This window comes from Rhipicephalus microplus, chromosome 2 (assembly GCF_043290135.1).
Source record: "Rhipicephalus microplus isolate Deutch F79 chromosome 2, USDA_Rmic, whole genome shotgun sequence".
Taxonomy (NCBI): Eukaryota; Metazoa; Arthropoda; class Arachnida; order Ixodida; family Ixodidae; genus Rhipicephalus; species Rhipicephalus microplus.
In genome coordinates this window covers 259,758,370-259,777,638 of record NC_134701.1, presented here as the reverse complement: position 1 = coordinate 259,777,638, position 19,269 = coordinate 259,758,370, and the positions used below count along the sequence as shown (strand labels likewise).

General features: G+C 45.2%; 1 protein-coding gene across 1 annotated transcript in view; it reads right to left on the bottom strand.

The window, feature by feature from the left end:
* LOC119170067 (P protein-like) overlaps nt 1-19,269 on the bottom strand; it is a 269,389-nt gene that overhangs the window by 189,162 nt on the left and 60,958 nt on the right. Inside the window, exon 6 of the mRNA XM_075880449.1 lies at nt 10,970-11,108. Within this exon, the coding sequence (XP_075736564.1) occupies nt 10,970-11,108 (139 nt within the window). The remainder of the gene's footprint in view (nt 1-10,969; nt 11,109-19,269) is intronic.

The following is a 19,269-nucleotide window of genomic DNA, read 5'->3' as shown; positions in this document are numbered from 1 at the left end:
TCGCTCTCGAAACGACTCAGATTCGCTGCCACATCGCTATCGGCGCCATACGCCCGATGTTTGTTTGCTCCGGGCTCAAGGAGCATTTCGAAACGTGCAAGCCTCTATACGCCCCGTGACAAATCCTCCTCTTATCCTTTTCCATCGGTAATAATAATAATAATAATAATAATAATAATAATAATAATAATAATAATAATAATAATAATAATAATAATAATAATAATAATAATAATAATATTAATAATAATAATAATAATAATAATAGAAATATAACAGAACAAATATAAAGAAAACCACGTCCGCCTCCTTGAGAGCGTTATATATCAGTGCTCCAAATCACTTACGCCTGTGCTATTGCGCTTTGTAAATAAAGTGTGGACAGTGCGAGAAGTATGATATTACATCGATAGATAGATAGATAGATAGATAGATAGATAGATAGATAGATAGATAGATAGATAGATAGATAGATAGATAGATAATCTCACCACCATCTTATTGCGGCCGCTTTGGCAAGTATTCGAACCAGCATCCTCAATAGCTTAGCAGCGCAATACGATGATTGATTCTGCATCGACACCACCATACGGTTTTAGCCTTTTGAACACAGCCTCCACTATTTTAAAAGCCGAATTGGCAGTGTATACGATGCGACGAAGCCAACTGTGATATGGCCATAAAGGCGGTGCGTTGCGCAAAAGATTGCAACAAAACAACCATTGCACCGAATGTGAAAATCCCTCGTCGTATAGTCATAGGAGGAAGTGAGCGAGCGATATAGTTTTCCCCGATGTCCGTGCCTCGGTGTAGGCGCGTGACGATGAATAGGAATTTCCACCACTGACTTATTACTGCTTATTATTCGCAACATGACTAAGAGTGGGTTGAACTTGGGTGTACGCAACACTTCAGTTCACGGCGTATGAACCGTGACTGGTAAAGCGGAGGTAGCGAGCAATTCGTTACAAATAAAAAATAAAAAAGGGTTAAGTACATATCGCCTGTTCATTGCAGGAAAGTAATTGTGTATTCAAGAGATCACCATGCCCGAAGCAATCCAGTGGTAATTATAAAAAGAACTCATGGCACGTTAGGGTGCGTACATGGCTAACCAGGCTCGTTACTCCAGGTAAAGTTCTAAAAGGGGGAGCCCTATTCGAGGCAAAACAAGATTTCCGACCATTTTCTTGTTACGAGTGTTGTGACACATTCACGTTAAATCGAAAAGAAAGTTGACTGGCTTCTCTTTACGGAACGCTGCACACACCACAAATCAGTGACCTTTTTTTTTCTTTTTAGCATTTTTTTTTCAGCACTAAGGTGTGTTATGTCGGGATCCACCAACATTTTAGTGACGCATTTTTGTCACGGAAATAACGTTATAAAATACACTTGATCAAAAGACAAAGAAAAAAATTCCGCCGACAGTAATTTAACCCACTACCGATCCGCGACAAATGATGCCAGTCACTATATCCACTCTGCAACGGTCACACACTCTGTAGGCTTTGTAGTCTCACACTGCACGCTCTGCACTCACACACTGCAATCTCGCAGTGCTTCTGGTAAAGTTTAGTGATGCATCATGACCATGACGTTCCCGATTAGTTTCTTCAAAGCGTCGTTTCTACGCATCGTTTCTACGCGTCGTTCCGTTCGGCACGTCTTCAATAGGTAAAGTGCAATTTCGTCCTCACGTGGTTCCCTCCACAGTGAAAGATGGCCTAAATTTTAAATGCGGAGCGTTTTTTTTTGCGTAGTGCAAAAACGTTTGGTATCTATCTATCTATCTATCTATCTATCTATCTATCTATCTATCTATCTATCTATCTATCTATCTATCTATCTATCTATCTATCTATCTATCTATCTATCTATCTATCTATCTATCTATCTATCTATCTATCTATCTATCTATCTATCTATCTATCTATCTATCTATCTATCTATCTATCTATCTATCTATCATCTATCTATCTATCTATCTATCCTCCAAAATTAGTATGAAAGGGTCAGATGGCTTGACGAATACGACTTGCTGGTCACAATGCTGTCGCGATACCGTCGTGTCGGTAATGTCACAGTACCGTCACGTACGTCGTCAAATACTTTCGCCAGACAGTGGCACACATTCGTGGGCGGCTAAGTGCCACTGTTGATGGACACTTCATATCTACACAAGAGGCTTACAAAGATGGTTCAGCTCAAATTGAGGACGACGCAGTGAGCGATAGAAAGAAAAATGATAAATGTAACATTAAGAGACAAGAAAGAAGAGAACAGAGTGTATCAGGTAACGAGCAAGGGTTAAGAATAGCATTGTTGAAATCAATAAGAAGAAATGGACATGGGCCGGGCGCGTAGCGCGTAGGCAGGGTAGCCGCTGGTCATTAAGCGCAACTGACTAGATTTCCAGAGACGGCAAGTGGGTGAGGAGGAGACAGACAGTTAGGTGGGCAGATGAGATTAGGAAGTTTACGGGCATAAAGTGACAGCAGAAAGCACAGGACCGAGTTGACTGGCGGAACATGGGAGATGCCTTTGTCCTGCAGCTGGCGTAGTCTGGCTGATGATGGTGATTATCAGCTACACGGGAACGGCAATAACACACATGGGTAATTTTAACGCGTGATCGTTAAAAAGAAAGCTTACATTGGCTGCTTTGGTCCGACGAATTTAAAGGAAAAATGTCAGGGTGCCAGCAGGAATGGAACGCCAGAATTATGCGTGGCAACCAAATATTCTACCACAGAGCTATACGCCAGGTTTTTTCATGGTATTAATTAAAGTATTTGCGTAATAAAGACAAAATCAAGCACACAAAAGTACAATGAAATGGCGACAATAAGCACCCAAGCGTTACTCATAAACACTCAATGGCTAACACAGCGTGAGTTCTTCATATCGAGAGTTCTTCACATCGTGTTGTGCAAACAAGAAAGGGGTAAGGTCAAACCGCTCTTTAAGATGGAGTACCAAACCGGTCTAAAGTCCAGCTCTTTGTAAATGTTTTAAGGGTGGATAGCCATTTGAATGAAGTGTGTGCTTGAAGAGGTGGTGGGCTCTGCATTGCAGTCTTGCATTCTTGTCTTCCACAAGCTGTGCATACCCATGAGGAAGAACATATCACACGGCACTTCAAGCGCTGCTGGTAGAAGATAACGTATTGTGTGAGAATTAATGACAAAACATTTTTTTAGTGCTCGCTAAAGGACATCCCGAAACAGTATGGCATCTTTTCAGCTAACAAAGCAATGTTCCATCGTTTCCGGCACATCACACAGACGGCAGTTAACAGACGGAATAAAAATACCCTTTCTTTTTAACCATGTGTTTGCCGCCAATGTTTCAGAGTGGTGTTTACAGAAGAATGTTTTCGAATTCGGTGGAATGAACATTTTGTGCACTCACTTCAACACGTCGCGGCCTGTAAGATTGGAGAACAGTGAGCGGTACAATGGAGGTGGGAAGAGTGTACTCAGTAGATCCTTATACAGCACCTTGCGCGATGCTGTGTACAGGAATTCTACAGAAAAGCGAGCTTTAAGGAACTGATCTGCGAGGTAAACTTTCTGCATGAATCCCCACAAGCATGGGCGTTCGGAAAATTTGGATGAAACAGTTAAATCTGGTAAGCAATCAACAAGTGTAACCTGCAAGAAGGAACGGATTACAGGATGGGAATTGTCTCGAAAAAAGAATTGTGACACTATTGGCCATAGAGAAAGGTGTTTTAATCCTAACCCACCCTCACCAATTGGCTTGAATATATTATCACGACGCATGGGCTCAAAAGTCGAAGACCATGTGAAAGTAGCGACAATCCGATAAAAGCGTTCTATATAAAATCTTGCGCGATCAATAAGTTGCAATACATAGTAAAGCTTTGTTGCTAAGAAAGTATTGCAAGATTCAGCTCTCCTAAAGATTGAATGTTGATAGGCAACAAATGTCTTAGCCTGTCGTTCAAGCTTAGGAACGCATTCCTTCCAGTATTGCGCACTGAACGTATATGCATGCAATAACACACTGAGGTATGTTGGAGGAGTTCTTGTCCTATTAATCCCTGCAAAGTGGTTTGGTGTACTACCCCACAAGCCAAACCACAGACATAAACTATTAGAGACATTTAAACGGGCTCCTGAGACTACGCGAAACTTTTCAATAGTATATACCACATTTTCGATACATGGCTTATCTGTGCAAAAGAATGCGACATCGTCTGCATAAGCTAATACTTTAACTTCACTGCCTAATATATTGAAGGCATGAATGCAACTCAACTGTATTATGCTTAAGCCCAGTGGTTCTAGATAAAGTGCAAATAGAAGAGGTGGCATCGGGCATCCCTGTTTTACAGAAGAGCGAATAGAAACAGGCTTGAAGAGTTGACCATTAACTATCAGACGAGTTGAGCGTACATTATAGCATGGTTTGACGCCTTTAAGAACAACTTTGCCAACATTGGCATGTTCGAGAAGAGAAAAAAGGAAGGAATGACAAACGCGATCAAAAGCTTTTGCAAGTTCTACCTGTAGCATCACGAGATGTTTTTTTGAAAACCATGACAGTACTGAAGCACTGTACGAGCGACATGTATATTGGTTTTTATGGATCGACCCCTAATTCCACATTTCTGATGAGACCCAATGAGATTCGACATAGCAAATTGCAACCTATTTGATGATACTTTTGTGAAAATTTTGTAGTCCACGTTTGAGAGCGGTATTGGTCTGTAGCCCTCGACGAAGCGAAGTTTTTCCTTGTCAGTTGTTTTCGGTATTAACACAGTGTGACTTTTGCAAAAAGATTGTGGGAGTGTATTCATGTCATAACTCATCTGAAAAATATTCAGCAATATAGGAGCAAGCGTTTTCTTGAAAGCTTTGTAAAATTCGCCTGAGATGCCATCAGGATCAGGCGTTTTCAATAAAGGCAAGTTGTCGATTGCTTGCTCGATTTCCTGTATAGTAATGGGTCCATTAATGACTGCGCAATCATTGTCCTTCAAGGGGTTCACAAACAAAACTAGCCCTGAGGTGAATGTCAGGATCATCAGAGGGGGAGCTAAATAAACTGTTATAGTACTTTTCGAACGCCAAAGTAATGTTTCTATGATCTTTTATGAAGCCCCCGTTAGAGTACAAGTCTGGAGTAACTTTAGAAATCGCATGGCGTTGCTCATCAAGTAAAGCTTGGCGCGTCGGTTGCTCAGAATTTAAAGTGCGCTGGTTCCGAGATCTAATGCGTGCCCCTTGGTAGCGAGCAGCATCATATCCCGGTAGTTGGCACTTAATATTCTCAATGTCTTTTATGTTCTTTCCCGGCATTTCGCATTCCATCTCATAAAGATTGCAAATACTTTTAAGAAGTATCTTTTCACAATTCTTTCTGTAGAAAGACTTAACATCCCCGATTTCTAAATCGATAGCACAAGCATCTTGTTTAAAAAGCTCCCAACCAGCAAAGATATGCAAATCAATCGAAAAGGATTGTCTCATTGTCATCTGGACACAATTCATGAATTTCTGATCACAGAAGAGCTTCGCATTCATTTTTAAAGGGCCCACTGGAAACAAAATTGTTGGTGACGATTTTCACCAATTTGCGCTATGACAATACAATGGTCAGGGAATGAATGGTACAGCTTCGGTGCTGCAGGACATTTTACGAGATAGGAGTGATGAGGACACGTAAATCCGGTCAAGGCGAGCATGAGAACTGCCCTGTACTCTTGTATATGCCGTTGCCCGATTCGAGACTCCGATGTCAATTAGTCCTGCATTATCTACAATACCGGATAAAAGCTATACGCCAGGTCAAACAACTGCATTTCAAGTAGGCCGTAATGTTCGTGAAACGTCAATTGGGCATTCAGTGATGGCTATACAAATTCATAAACATTACATATGTACTCCTACAATACAGCTGTCACGTCGGGTTAGGATCAATAGTAGTTAAGCGCAATGCACTGAAGATGACTGATAGTTTAAATCCTTCAAGGAACGGCACGAATAGACATTGGTAATTTTAGTCTGAGGGCGTTAAGAAGAAGAAAAAAAACAGTGCACCTCCACGAAGTGAATGATGACGAGTGGGCGAAGCTATGTCCTAAGGCCCATAATGTCCACGTTGATGTCACCGACCAGTATAAAGGGCGGGCAGATGGACGGATGGACAGGTGGCCGAATGCCCGGTGGCCGAATGCCCGGTGGCCGAATGCCCGAATGGTATGATGCACGGGAGGCTGGACGAATGGACGGCGTTGGTGACCATGTATTGTGGTGTCGTAAAGTTTATTACATATAAAGTCGATTGTTTACACTTCTGTTCCCGTTTTTTTGTTGTTGGGAAGGTGTTTAGTTTCGGTTAACGTTTTGTGGGGCGTGATGAACGCCAGCTAGTTTGGCACCAAAGAGCTTTGCCCCTAAAAGCTACCATCAGCAGTGTTGACTATACGAACGCAGAGAATAAATATTGTGCTCCCAGCAGGAATCGAACGCCAGCATTCTGCGCGGCAATAAAGTATTCTACCACAGGGTCACGCCAAGTCTCGGAACTGCTTTTTAAGTAGACCGCAACGTTCGTGAAACGTCGATTGTGGTTGGAGTGCTGGCTATCCAATCCTATACACAGTGCATCTGTACTCCTATCATACAGCCGTCACGTCGGGTTAACGACAATTGGAGGGAAGCTCCATCCACTGAAGCTCATTTATGTAGCAATGTCCAGGGCCGCCATCCTCACTGGTACATCCTCTACATATCAGCTCACCGCTTCTGGTGTTGCCAATATCCATGTTTAAACGTGCGACTGTTCAACACATGTCCGTGCGTACATCTGTACACATATTCAGCGTCCTTTTGGAATGTTTCTTTCAATAAAAACAATACAACACATTAACCTTCTTCCCCCCCCCCCCCCGCATGGATCGCATAACATCGATTCCCAAGGCAGGTGGTATCTGCCGAATTTCGCTATGTATACTTTATCTAGGAACAAACCCGCCCCTTGTTACTATACAAACTTTGAATGCGGCAAGTGGGAATCTAAACCTCAAATTACGATACCAGTCAATCAATCAATTAACCATTCCACGTAGTTTGGTACTACATGTGACTGAACACTCGCGTACATTTGAGCGTTATTTAATATTTGTGCTGTACTAGTGAGTATCCTTCTCATTTTTGCAACAAACGAACGAACATTCAAGTTCAGTTGTGCTGAAATACAGTACCGCATTTCAGCCCCCCCCCCTCTCGTTCATTGTTCAATAAATGTATAGTGCACAAGACGTGATCCCTACAACGCGCAGGAGAAGCTACATATGGCAGCGCAGCAAAATAATATATATATATTGTTGTAACGAATTACGTTTATTACAATATATATATATATATATATATATATATATATATATATATATATATATATATATATATATATATTCTCAGCTAATAAACTGTCTCTGAGAAGTCACGTGCCGGGCCTATGCTACAAAACAAAAGCGAATGAAATTACATCACGAAGGTCTTTTCTTTGCCAAGGTTAGAGGACTAAGGTTAGCTGCTTGACGTAATACTATCTCCCATAGAGTTCCCTACAATATTTACAAGAGCGAAGAACTTTGGCGCTTAGATCGCTCAGACACCAAAGGAATTATGGGTAGTTCACGGATTTGCTTAGTCTTCGTACTTGCGGTCGGTGAGCGCACTTGTACCTTTCGTTCTTTATGTGTTCTGTTTTTTTTTTCGAATAAAAGCACGAACCATTGGGAACTTCGTGAGTGGATTTGAATTGGTGAGCATCCCGGCTGCGGCGGCTGCATTTCCGATGGAGGCGGAAATGTTGTAGGCCCGTGTGCGCAGATTTGGGTGCACGTTAAAGAACCCCAGGTGGTCAAAATTTCCGGAGCCCTCCACTACAGCGTCTCTCATAATCATATGTGGTTTTGGGACGTTAAACCCCACATATCAATCAATCAATTGAATTGGCGAGCCTAGAAAGGTGAAGGCACTGAAGCGTCTCAACCTTTGCTGAATTTCTTGTCACAAAGCGAATTCAGGCCACATGGGGTCAAATGGAGCCGAAAGAGCAAAGGTTAGAAAAAATCCGCATACTGCCCATCATTCCGATGCTGGCTGAAGCGCCGTAAATTGCAGCTTTCATTGACGCTAGCGACTGAGTTCCCTCTGGCGTATTTACGGGAAACTATGTGCCCTCTCCCGCTGAGAAACAAGCATTCTTTCTCCTTCAGTTTATTTCTTCCTTCATGGGTAAATATCACTAAATCGTGTGCGCGCCCATTCGCATTGGCTTGTGGCCAGGTGGAAAGGGGCAGCCACTCCCCCCAGTCCGTGATTACCATTGAGGAACGCCAAGTCAGGTTTACTCAGTCGGACCTGTTTAGTCATCTTTTAATGCACAGGGTTAAAGTCATGCAGGGTCCTAGCTGTCTACCTTAACGTATGTGTATATACACTTTGAAGAATGAAATGGCGACCGAGAACCTCAGGCGTAGCGTTCCGACAACTGTTTACTTCCCGACTTTGCGCCCTGGAAGCGGAGGCCCAATGGCAGGCCGTCCCGTTAATTTCGTTTCTGCTTCCCTTGCAAAGAGTGTTTGATTTCGGACTTAGCCAATACGAGGGTCGGCGGGTCAGTACGAGAGCCAGCGAGTCAAACTGGCCCCCCAACACCCATAAAGGGGAACCGCGCTGACGCTAGAGCCCATCCACATTTTTATTATACGGGTGGTTTTCTGTGCTGGCATACTGGGCTGTCAACGTTGCCGTTTCTTATCATGAACAACTAGATATGTGCGCCTAAAAACGATTGGATTCGCGCATTGAACATTTAAACACCTACCAATGCACATGGCTATGCACAAACATCCGAAAACATTCGCTCAGCAGTCCGAAGTAACGATGTTCGTATGTGTCTATATATGTACAATCCACGGTAAAGGCCTACTGAATAGCGTGTTGTACTGCCACCCCCCCCCCCCCTTTTAATTTTGTTGTTTTTGCGTGTCTGCCCTTCTCTACGGTTCCCTTGCCATTTTTATTTCTCTTTACCCCTCCCCTTGGGTTAGGGTAGCAAACGGACCGCTGCAAATCAGCTTTAACTCCCCGCCTCTTTCTCATCTCTGTCTTTCTCTCAGCTTTAGCGCGCACGCTGGCATCTGGCGGCGGCAGTGCGAAACATCGCACCAGACGCAGAAGCGAAACAGTATTGTGCAGTTGCTAGTTGAGTGTCGAACGCTGGGAAATAAAGGCGCGAGTCAATTAGGTGTACCTCGCGTTTTTCTCGCTTAGTTAACAGCACTCGGCCAAAAGCATTTAACAGGACGTCCTGCGAGGGACTACCGGACGTCATTTCCCCACACCACCGCACGGCAACCAATTACGTGCAATTTTGAAGCTCGCAGATTGCCCTCGAATGATAGCTTGTAGCAGCGAAACGTGAGACCCCCGCACTTTCGTCGTTAATCAGCAGAGCGTCAGGAAACGCTGTGAATAGACGTCGTGCTTTCGCGTGCTCTGAACACACACTCCAATTCGTATATGCGAACGCTGAAGTTCGGTGGCCAGAAGAGACTTTTGTGTGAAGCAATAATGAAGTTTGCTGCAAAATGTAGCAGGCACGAACGGCGGTAGCAGAATGGACGGGGAAGCAAACTACCGCATTTTTCGTTTTATAGACCACACAATTCGTTCATGAGCGAAACAGGAGACAACCAAATGCAACGAAATAAAATTAGGCCTGGGACAGCACAGGTGCATTTATTTGTTGTCCTTAACTGTATTGTATTAATAATGACGTATATTCAAATGAATCAAATGCCAGCCTTTCCGTCAGCTGTAAAATGCGCACATAGTCCGTGCTCGGTGTGTTGAACCTCGGAGCTAACCCGCTTGAGATATTTAAAAATGAACGCGTGTGCTATGACAATGACACCTGACGACGACAATAATGTTCAGTGGTTTTCGAAACCTTCGCGAGCGAATGATAAGTGCATTTCTCTCCGCAAAGTGCGCCGTGGTTCAATCTTTTGAAATTTCGCATGCACACTTCTGCGGTAGTCAGGCAGCAAAGATGCGTTCGTTTCAGTAGGAACACAGCAGGCACAAGCCGTAAAATTAATTGACGGCTTGGTTGCTTCCTTGTTCCTCTGTTCTGGCTCTTACCTTTTTAAGGGGGATTGGCAGTCAAAGCTGTCTTGTGCTTTTTGAGGACTACAGGCCTACGTGACCACCTTTAACTTTTGTGTAGTGCCACCGCTGCATACACGCCAGCCGATTGACTGACAATCCTCTTTTTTTTTTCTCTTTCTCTTCTCTTTCCTCTCTCTCTCATCTTCATGCCCCCCCTCCCATTTCCCCAGCGTAGGGTAGCAAACCGGGCATGTGCCTGGTTAACCTCCCTGCCTTCCCTCTTGTTGTTTATCCCTCCTCCTGGCCAACGAAGCTGGTGGGTAATGTAAGTTAATGCAAGTGAACAATTAAGCTCTATTCAGGGTAAAAGGAAGAACGATTACCTTGTTTTTAACAGAAAATGGTAATTTTGACAGAAAGAAAAAGCACAAAAGAAAGGTGACGACGGAAGCACTTGCAACGACCACGCATCTTCGTCGTCGCCCCTTGTTCGCTGGTCCTGGTCTTCGTCTTGAAAAATTAAGAGGTACCCTCGACGTACGGGTGTGCGGACGTTAAGTGAGACAGCAGTGTTCGGTAAGAACGGAAAACTGAGAGTGAGAAGCTCTTCCTTTCTGGTTTTGCTTGTTTGTTTGTTTTGCTTCTTTATCAGGAAACGTAGAATGTAGAACGCGCGAATGGCGCCGCAAGCAGGCGCATTTGGAAAGCGCACGGCAGTGAGTGCCATCTAAACCGGTGCAAACCGGTTCCGGCTGGCCTCCCGCAACAGGCAGGCAGGTAGAAAAGCAGGCAAGCGATCGCGCTCTCACCATGGCGGCGACCTGCGGGTTCGAGATGATGATGACGTTCGGCGGGTCTCCCACGGGAGTGGCGGCACCGCCGATGTTCGAGAATATCACCAGCCAGATGAGGATGAGTTTCGGGTCCAGGTCCATCACTTCGCAGAGCCTGCGTGCGCATGCGCGAGCTGCTCGTCACGCTGTTTCTCGCGCATCACACAACCTTTTCCTTCTAATGAACGAAAACAACAACAACAACAACAACAAAAAAAAAACGTCAAGCTTTACCGAGGGGTTCTTTTATCCGTTAGACACGACCAAATGAATCGAACTGGCGATTATACAGCATTGAGCACATTGACTGTTGTTTTTTATATGTAATGCGCCGTAGTTAAAGGCAGCAATTAACGTTCCCTACGCTTTTCCTGGCCTCATTGGCTGTTTGGTTCATTTGTTTTTTTTTCCCTTCTAAAATAAGTCTCCTACACAATCGAGGCAACTACACCAAAAAGTGCTCCCGCCCCCCCTCTTCACCCACTTTTGTCACGTCTCTGCAATGAGTTCTGATCGTAAAGGGGTTAGTAAGAGAGGGTCACAAGAAAGGAAAAAGATGGAACTTACTGAAATGTTGCCTTCCCCCCTCTTTCCCTACTCTAATGGAGAGCCCAGCGCAGGCCTGTGAACTCAGCTGTTGTATTTCCTAGTTGCAGAAGCGATGCCTGTGTTAGTGGACGTGTTTGGTGCGTGTCTGCTGTATTGCGTGTGAACACAATAGCTATGTTAGACGACCACAATTTAGTCACATACATGCAGCTTTAGGGAGCGAGGTTCTCTTTCTTTCTCAAGTTCTTTACAACCTTAGAGTGCCAGGTTACGGCGCAAAAAACTTCTCTATTCTTTCGTAGGCGTGTTAACTAGTGTGCGAGCACACAATTGGTGACAGCGTGCTGAAGTAGCTGCGAACTAATGAACATATTCAAGTCCACTCCGCTGCCTAAGCTCCCCATGCTCGCCTCATGCTGATGTGCCCAGTGCACACTGGAAGCTGTGTGCATCCGGGCAATTATTTTCTTGTTGTTGTTGTTCAAGAATAACATCTTGAAATCTGTGTCGGGAAGGTTTGCGAACTGTTCACTCAAAGGTCATTATCATCCTTCTTATCGTGATGATGATCATCGTGACTGAAGAAGATCATAATGAAGATTACTATCAACATCGTCGATGATGATGATAAGGATCATCAGCATAATATTTATTGTTCTTCTGCAAGTACGCAAGATGAAAGCCGTTTGGTGAGGTCATCATCACCGAAAAGATTATGGTGGCGACCGTAACACACACACGCAGAAAAACAAACACACAAACAAACACACACACAACACACACACAACCACACATAAACACACACACAACCACACATACACACACAGAAACACACGCACGCACACAGACAAAACACAAACACACAAACAAACACACACAACACACACAAACACACGCACACAAACACACGACATACACACACACAGAAACACACGCACGCACACAGACAAAACACAAACACACAAACAAACACACACAACACACACAAACACACGCACACACACGCAAACAAACACACACACACGCGCACACACGCACACACACACAAACGCACACACGCACACACACACAAACACACGCACACACACACACACGAACACACACACTGCACACAAACACGCACACAAACACACACAAACACAAACACACACACATACACACACAAACACACAAACACACACACAAACGCACACACACAAACACACGCACACACACAAACGCACGCACACACACACGAACACATACACACAAACACACACACAAACACGCACATACACACACAAACACACACACACAAATACACACACAAACAAACACACAAACACACACAAACAAACACGGACACAAATGGCTTTACAATAGACTTCGATGTAGACATAAGCTAACTATAAGGTAAGGGATCACTGTTCCGGGTGAAAGTAACCTGTCGAGAAGAGTATTGATGAGTTGATCTCTATATAATTGGGTCTAGTTGTGGAGACTTCTGAAGGAAAACTCTAACACAATGGCACTCGTCGACCAACAAACTACCGATATTGAAATGGTATCTAGTCATTTTTTCGAAGCATATTCTTCACTCCAGCAATTTTCGAAATTCTTGTATTGTCTAAGATCGCTGGAAGGAGATCACTGGAGTGGCTCGTCGGCCTACACGACCGATTTCCATCTCGTACAGGATGCCCGAATCCGGTCTATCTATCTATCTATCTATCTATCTATCTATCTATCTATCTATCTATCTATCTATCTATCTATCTATCTATCTATCTATCTATCTATCTATCTATCTATCTATCTATCTATCTATCTATCTATCTATCTATCTATCTATCTATCTATCTATCTATCTATCTATCTATCTATCTATCTATCTATCTATCTATCTAATCTATCTATCTATCTATCTATCTCTATGTATGTATGTATGTATGTATGTATGTATGTATGTATGTATGTATGTATGTATGTATGTATGTATGTATGTATGTATGTATGTATGTATGTATGTATGTATGTATGTATGTATGTATGTATGTGGGCACGCGCATGTGTATATCCCCAATACGTGCCGCTCCTTCCTGCTGATATCCAGCCTAGAGAAATTGGCTAGTTTAAAGTTTATGTATCTCTGCATAGGCTCGGCAGAGAAAGCTGCAGCCTTAAATAACTCTCTTCATTACAGGATAGAGTGCTACGCGACCCGCTTTCATCAGCTAATGGGCATAACGGGGCAGCCAACCAAAGGCGCAGACCGAGGAGGGAGGCATCGTACAGCGTGCCCGTTTCATCTCGAAAAACGGACGTCGGCAGTGGTGGTCGAGCTTAGAAGCGAGATCGATACCGCGAACCCCTCGTCTCAGCATCGATGGAACCATCGCGAGTCGCCGCTGCTCTCTGAGCAGCAAACATTTTCAGAAGCACGGCTAGTGCGCAAAGCACGAACCAGGAGATCTGGGTAATTGGTAGGGCTCAGGGTCAGATCAATAGCGGCGCACGCTCAGTTCAAAATTGAAACACGATTCATCAACTGACTGTAAACGCGTCGTTCCGTACCACCATCTCTTTCTCTCACCCACTTCCTTTTTTGTAACTGCTTGCCCTGCACTCCGCAATTGTGTCATTAGAATTCTTGAAGTGAATACCTTTCATCTTCAAGAGAATCTTTTATAACTCACGTGATTCATGGCGACATCGTGTGCGCGGAATACCTAATGGCGTCGAACGTGCAGAAACGGTTTCTTCGAAGGTGGTCATGGCATTACTTTTGGCAACGAAAAAAAATCACAGCATATCCACGGAGTGAATGATGATGAGTTTGCGAAGCACCGGAGCTTCATCGGCAAAACCGTGAATCTTCCGCGAGTCTTTCCCAGTACATCATCAAAGACGTCCGTCCGTCCGTCCGTCCGTCCGTCCGTCTGTCTGTCTGTCTGTCTGTCTGTCTGTCTGTCTGTCTGTCTGTCTGTCTGTCTGTCTGTCTGTCTGTCTGTCTGTCTCCTATGCGTAGGAGTGGTGCGAGTGGCGCAGCGCCATCGCAATCTCGCGAGCACTCTGAGTACTAGGAGAAGCTCACACGGCCGGCCTATAGTTTAGCCCGGCCGTGGACTACGACGGCAGACAAGCCTACGCCTTAAAAAGATCCATGTGGAAGTGAAGGTCATACATGTCTAATTAGGCTGCGGTAAATGCGCTTTATAAGCTGGCAATCGACTTAAACCGCCTACAGCGAAGCGCTGCTGCGTATACGCCGCCGACCGCCTATCCACACAAGCGCGGCGATGGTGCTGCCGTCTATAGCCCGATCTCGCCGCGAATAGCGGGATACTGTACCATGAGTTTGAAACTCTTCGGGTTTTTATTCAACGTGCCACCACCCCCCACCCTCCAAAAAAAAAAAATCATGTTCCCTTATGCATTCTGCTAAGACGAAAGCTCTCTGCACCTAACGTTGATTTACATTGGCTCCAGGATCGGAAGTAATTCAAGCCTTTTGCACCTGACCTGTTTTTGCACTGCCTCCGTAATCGGCCGCGTTTGACAAAGCGCCGATGTCATGTGACAACTTCGTCACGTGACGTCGCGTGTAGTCGGATGCCTTAATAGCGCAATGATGATGTCACACATTATGGTGATCTATCACGTGACACGTCGTGGCGTCTTTGCGTTATGAAGATTTGTCAATATGATTTACCAGAAGCTGTTTCACAGCTTTCCCATTAAATTTTCAGTTGGTAGTAAGCGCTTGTCCGAGCTCTCCCTGTCGTCTACGTGTCACGCTCGTATTCCGAACCGTAATGATGATATCTTACATCACACATGCCCACGACGCCGACGCTAGTCAAGTTGTGCGTTTCGTAAGGCACCTGAGGCATCTAAGCTACATGGGCGTTTTTACCTTTCGCCGCCATCGAAACGCAACGACCGTGGCCACCTTTGTGGTGGGCAATGCGTATTGTCTCTAAACCAGAACAGCGGCAAACGTGTAGAAGCATACGCGCTTCCTTCACAGGTGTGCTCGTTATTCATTCTGTTCACTACGCAATCGCGCATGATGAAGCAATTGGCGCTTATAAAGAACGCATGTCTTTAAGCTCATCCGTTGAACAAAGCGAAGAGCTTCGCAGAAGCTTTCGACTATTCGCTTGCAGACAGAGGAGAGGTGCGACACCTATTCAGGAGGCGCATTGATTGGCGTTCGCCGTTCCGGCAGCGTTGTGACACGTGAAAAAACATGCGCACAGAGGGGGGGGGGGGGGAGGTGCCCCTTCAATCATAAGAGAGGGGGTGGGGCAAATTAACCCTATATCTTTAATGAGTCGGTCCTGCTTCTTCATCGTACAATGTGAAAGGCTAGAAACACACAAGTTTTTGATTGATTGATATGTGGAGTTTAACGTCCCAAAACTACTAACCTACGCCTTGGTTGAAACACAAGTTTTTGACAAAAATAGTGGCCGAAGACCTATGACGTCGCAATTCTTGAGTCGCTTACTTCCCATTATTACTCCCTCAGAGCCGAGCACCAAAGGCAGGCTGTCGTGAGTAGCACATCATCATTGCTTAACATTCATTGTTACAACCAGTGCGAAGGTTATTTTTTTTTTTTCGAACTCGACAAAGAGGAGTGGCTCTGGTGAAACATTGCTTCTTCCCGAACCTAATGGAAGATTCTGCGGACGCTTATATGGACACGCGCGGTACTTTCAAATCGCGCTAAGGGGCTCGAGCGAAACGCTAAACCTCGCTTATGCTCTTAATGCCTCGCCTTTCTGGCGAATCTTGTCAATTAGTGTTTCATGAACGAGTAATGTTTCTCGATGCGAGATTTTGTGCAATTGATTTTTTTCGCCCGGAGTGGTGGGCACATGCACGTTATATTTATTACTATGGGACGATGCCGCTTCTGCTACAAAATCGTCAAACACTCGACTTAATCTCCACCTTCGCATGGCGCCGCATCCTGGGAGCCTCGATTATGTAGGAGCGCTTTCAATTCAATGCGCATTCCCGCTTGTGGAACCTATAAGGCGCTGTTGATGTCACCAGTGTAACCGCACCGGCGTCAAAGATTCTCAGCTGTCGCCCATGCGAAGCTATTAGTGACATCGTTCAACCCAGCGAAACGAGAGAGGCACCCGCAAAACTTCTTGAACGCCAGTAAGGCAACACTCGTGCTAAGGAGTTCGTCGACGGCGCGTTTCGAGAACGAGAATTTCAAAGGGATCCCGTAACGACCCTGGAACTTCCCTTGCTACACGTGCGTAGTCCTTGGTGCGCCTTCCTTTCTCACCCACTCCTTTACGTATTTGGTCACATTCCGTTAGTCTTGCGAGCACGTGTCACGAGTGCTGTCGGTCGGGACGAACACGTGTACTCTGGACCACCGATAAAGCGGTGTATAGTTGTGAAGCTAACGCAGCAGTTAGACAACCGGTCGTCACGCAACCTTCAACTTGAATGTCGTTAATGATGCCACAGTGAAACGTCGCACATTCCCCTTGGAAGCCATAAGAAGAAAAAAAAAGGGGGTGGGGGGACTGTGCCGTTTGCAGTAGTGGCGAAATACTGGAACATTGTAACCAACAGCAGAGCAACAGTGTTCGACCCTAGCTAAGTTTTGCTAGTAATGCCAAGCTTTTGCTATAGAGATGCCAAGTTTTCTCTCGTAATACTTACTAAGTAGGACTAGAAAAGTAAAACGGGTCGCACCTAGTAATTGTCCTGCATTGTTGAAGCGGTAGAACAAAAAAAAAAGCAAGAGGCGTTGAGCACACGTGCGTAATTCAATGCGCATTAAAAAGCTGTCGCTACAGCTATAGCATTGGCCGTTGAGTTGAGGGTCAAGCATTATGGTTGCATGGCATGAGTAGGCTTGCGCAAGGCAAGTATCCCCGAAGCGTACCCTCACTCCCCGTCGAGCCCGAAGAAAAACAGGCTTCTTTTGTCCTGCTTACGTTCGCGCCTATGGTTGCACGCAACTTCACTACATATCGTGCTGAGGCACGGGAGGCTAATTTGACAGGTTTCTCTAAAACAAAACGTTGTAGCCCATTAAAGAGCAGTCTTTCGTCAGTCTCAACGCACACGTATTCATATATAGAAGTATACGCACTATAATATGAAAGCAGACGCCCCGTAATTTCAAGAACAAAGGAAAAGAACTGGCGCTTCTTGGGGCGATTAGCATCAATAGGGACAAAATAGCTACAGAGAAAAGACCGCGTGTTGTCGTCGTGGTTTGACGGACTGCCAATTTTACGCTTGTACATTTTTTTTTGCGACGTGCTATTTTTCTAAGAGCAACACTATTGGAGGGGGATTTTCTAATCACAGCAATTAACGCGCCAAATTTCCGTGAGGAAATCGAGAAACGCATATTTAATCTCCGCTTCACCACCCTGGCTTCGAAAGCCATCTTGTGCCGTGCACACCTGGTAGCCATCCCGCCAATCTTCATCAAAGTATAACTTTCGTACACGGCTGGTTCGAATAAGATCGTTTGTGGGGAAGAGTGACGCGCTCAAATTCCGATATATTTCGATGATGCTCAATACGCAACTTGTTATGCCACTCCTTATGTCACGCTCGGGAATCTGCCAGGAAGGAAGGAAGGAATAGGAGAGAAAGGTAAAGCAGGGATGCTATAACCAATCTGGAGGGGGGGGGGGGGGAGGGGCGGTATGCTACCCTACACTGCGCACGCACATAGTTTCACCTAATGATCACGGGGTATGAGAAAGAACAAGCAAGGCGACACGGGGCGGATATTGTCCCGTGCCGTCATTCTTGTACTGTACTATTTCAGGCTGCCTATCTCTATGATGCCTCCTAGAAAACGGGGTATAATGTTTCTCGTAATACCACTTCGAAAAGGCACGTGGTCTCTGCAACTTCAGCGGAGAATTCCGACACTCTACGCTAACCAGCCTGTCTACCGAAAGTGCTTGGAATTGCGCGAACGATGTCTCACACAAAAGAGAGGACCATTTTTTGACTGAAGGAGTTAGACGACCGATGACGAATCGACGCCCGAGTGGCCACAGCATCTTGCATTCGTACCGCTTCCACCGCTCTGAGCATTACGAATGTTGCGGCACTTGTTTACGTCACGCGTATACAGGCGAAAAAAAAAAAAAGAACGGGTCGCATCGAGACGCGGGCAAAAGAGCCAAGCCTGGAGGAGAGTGATCCGGCGACAAGCTGCAGCAGATCGAGACCGGGCCCGCATTGTCCACGGCTCCACTGCGCAGAAGCCGTCGGCGCGCACGTATATGACATCTCCGTTTCTCGGGGTATAGTATTACCCAACCTGGCGAGCCAGCGGAGTAGCGAGCTTCAAAAGGTGGAGAGTACTGCAGCACTGACGCGTGTGCTATCGATCGCCATCAGGCTTAGGTAGAGAGAGAGAGAGAGAGAGAGAGAGAGGTGATACGGGAGAGAGAGGTGGGAGATGAAGCACTCGGATGTGCACATGCTGTTTGTCTGAGCAGGTATCTCTGCCATGTCAAAAAGAGAGAAAGAAAGCAAGAGGAGAAACCGAACGCGGTAGTGGTTCGAGGAAAAAAGAAAGAAAGAAAGAAAGAAAGAAAGAAAGAAAGAAAGGAAGGAAGGAAGGAAGGAAGGAAGGAAGGAAGGAAGGAAGGAAGGAAGGAAGGAAGGAAGGAAGGAAGGAAGAAAGAAAGAAAGAAAGAAAGAAAGAAAGAAAGAAAGGACGAGTCACTCAGCTT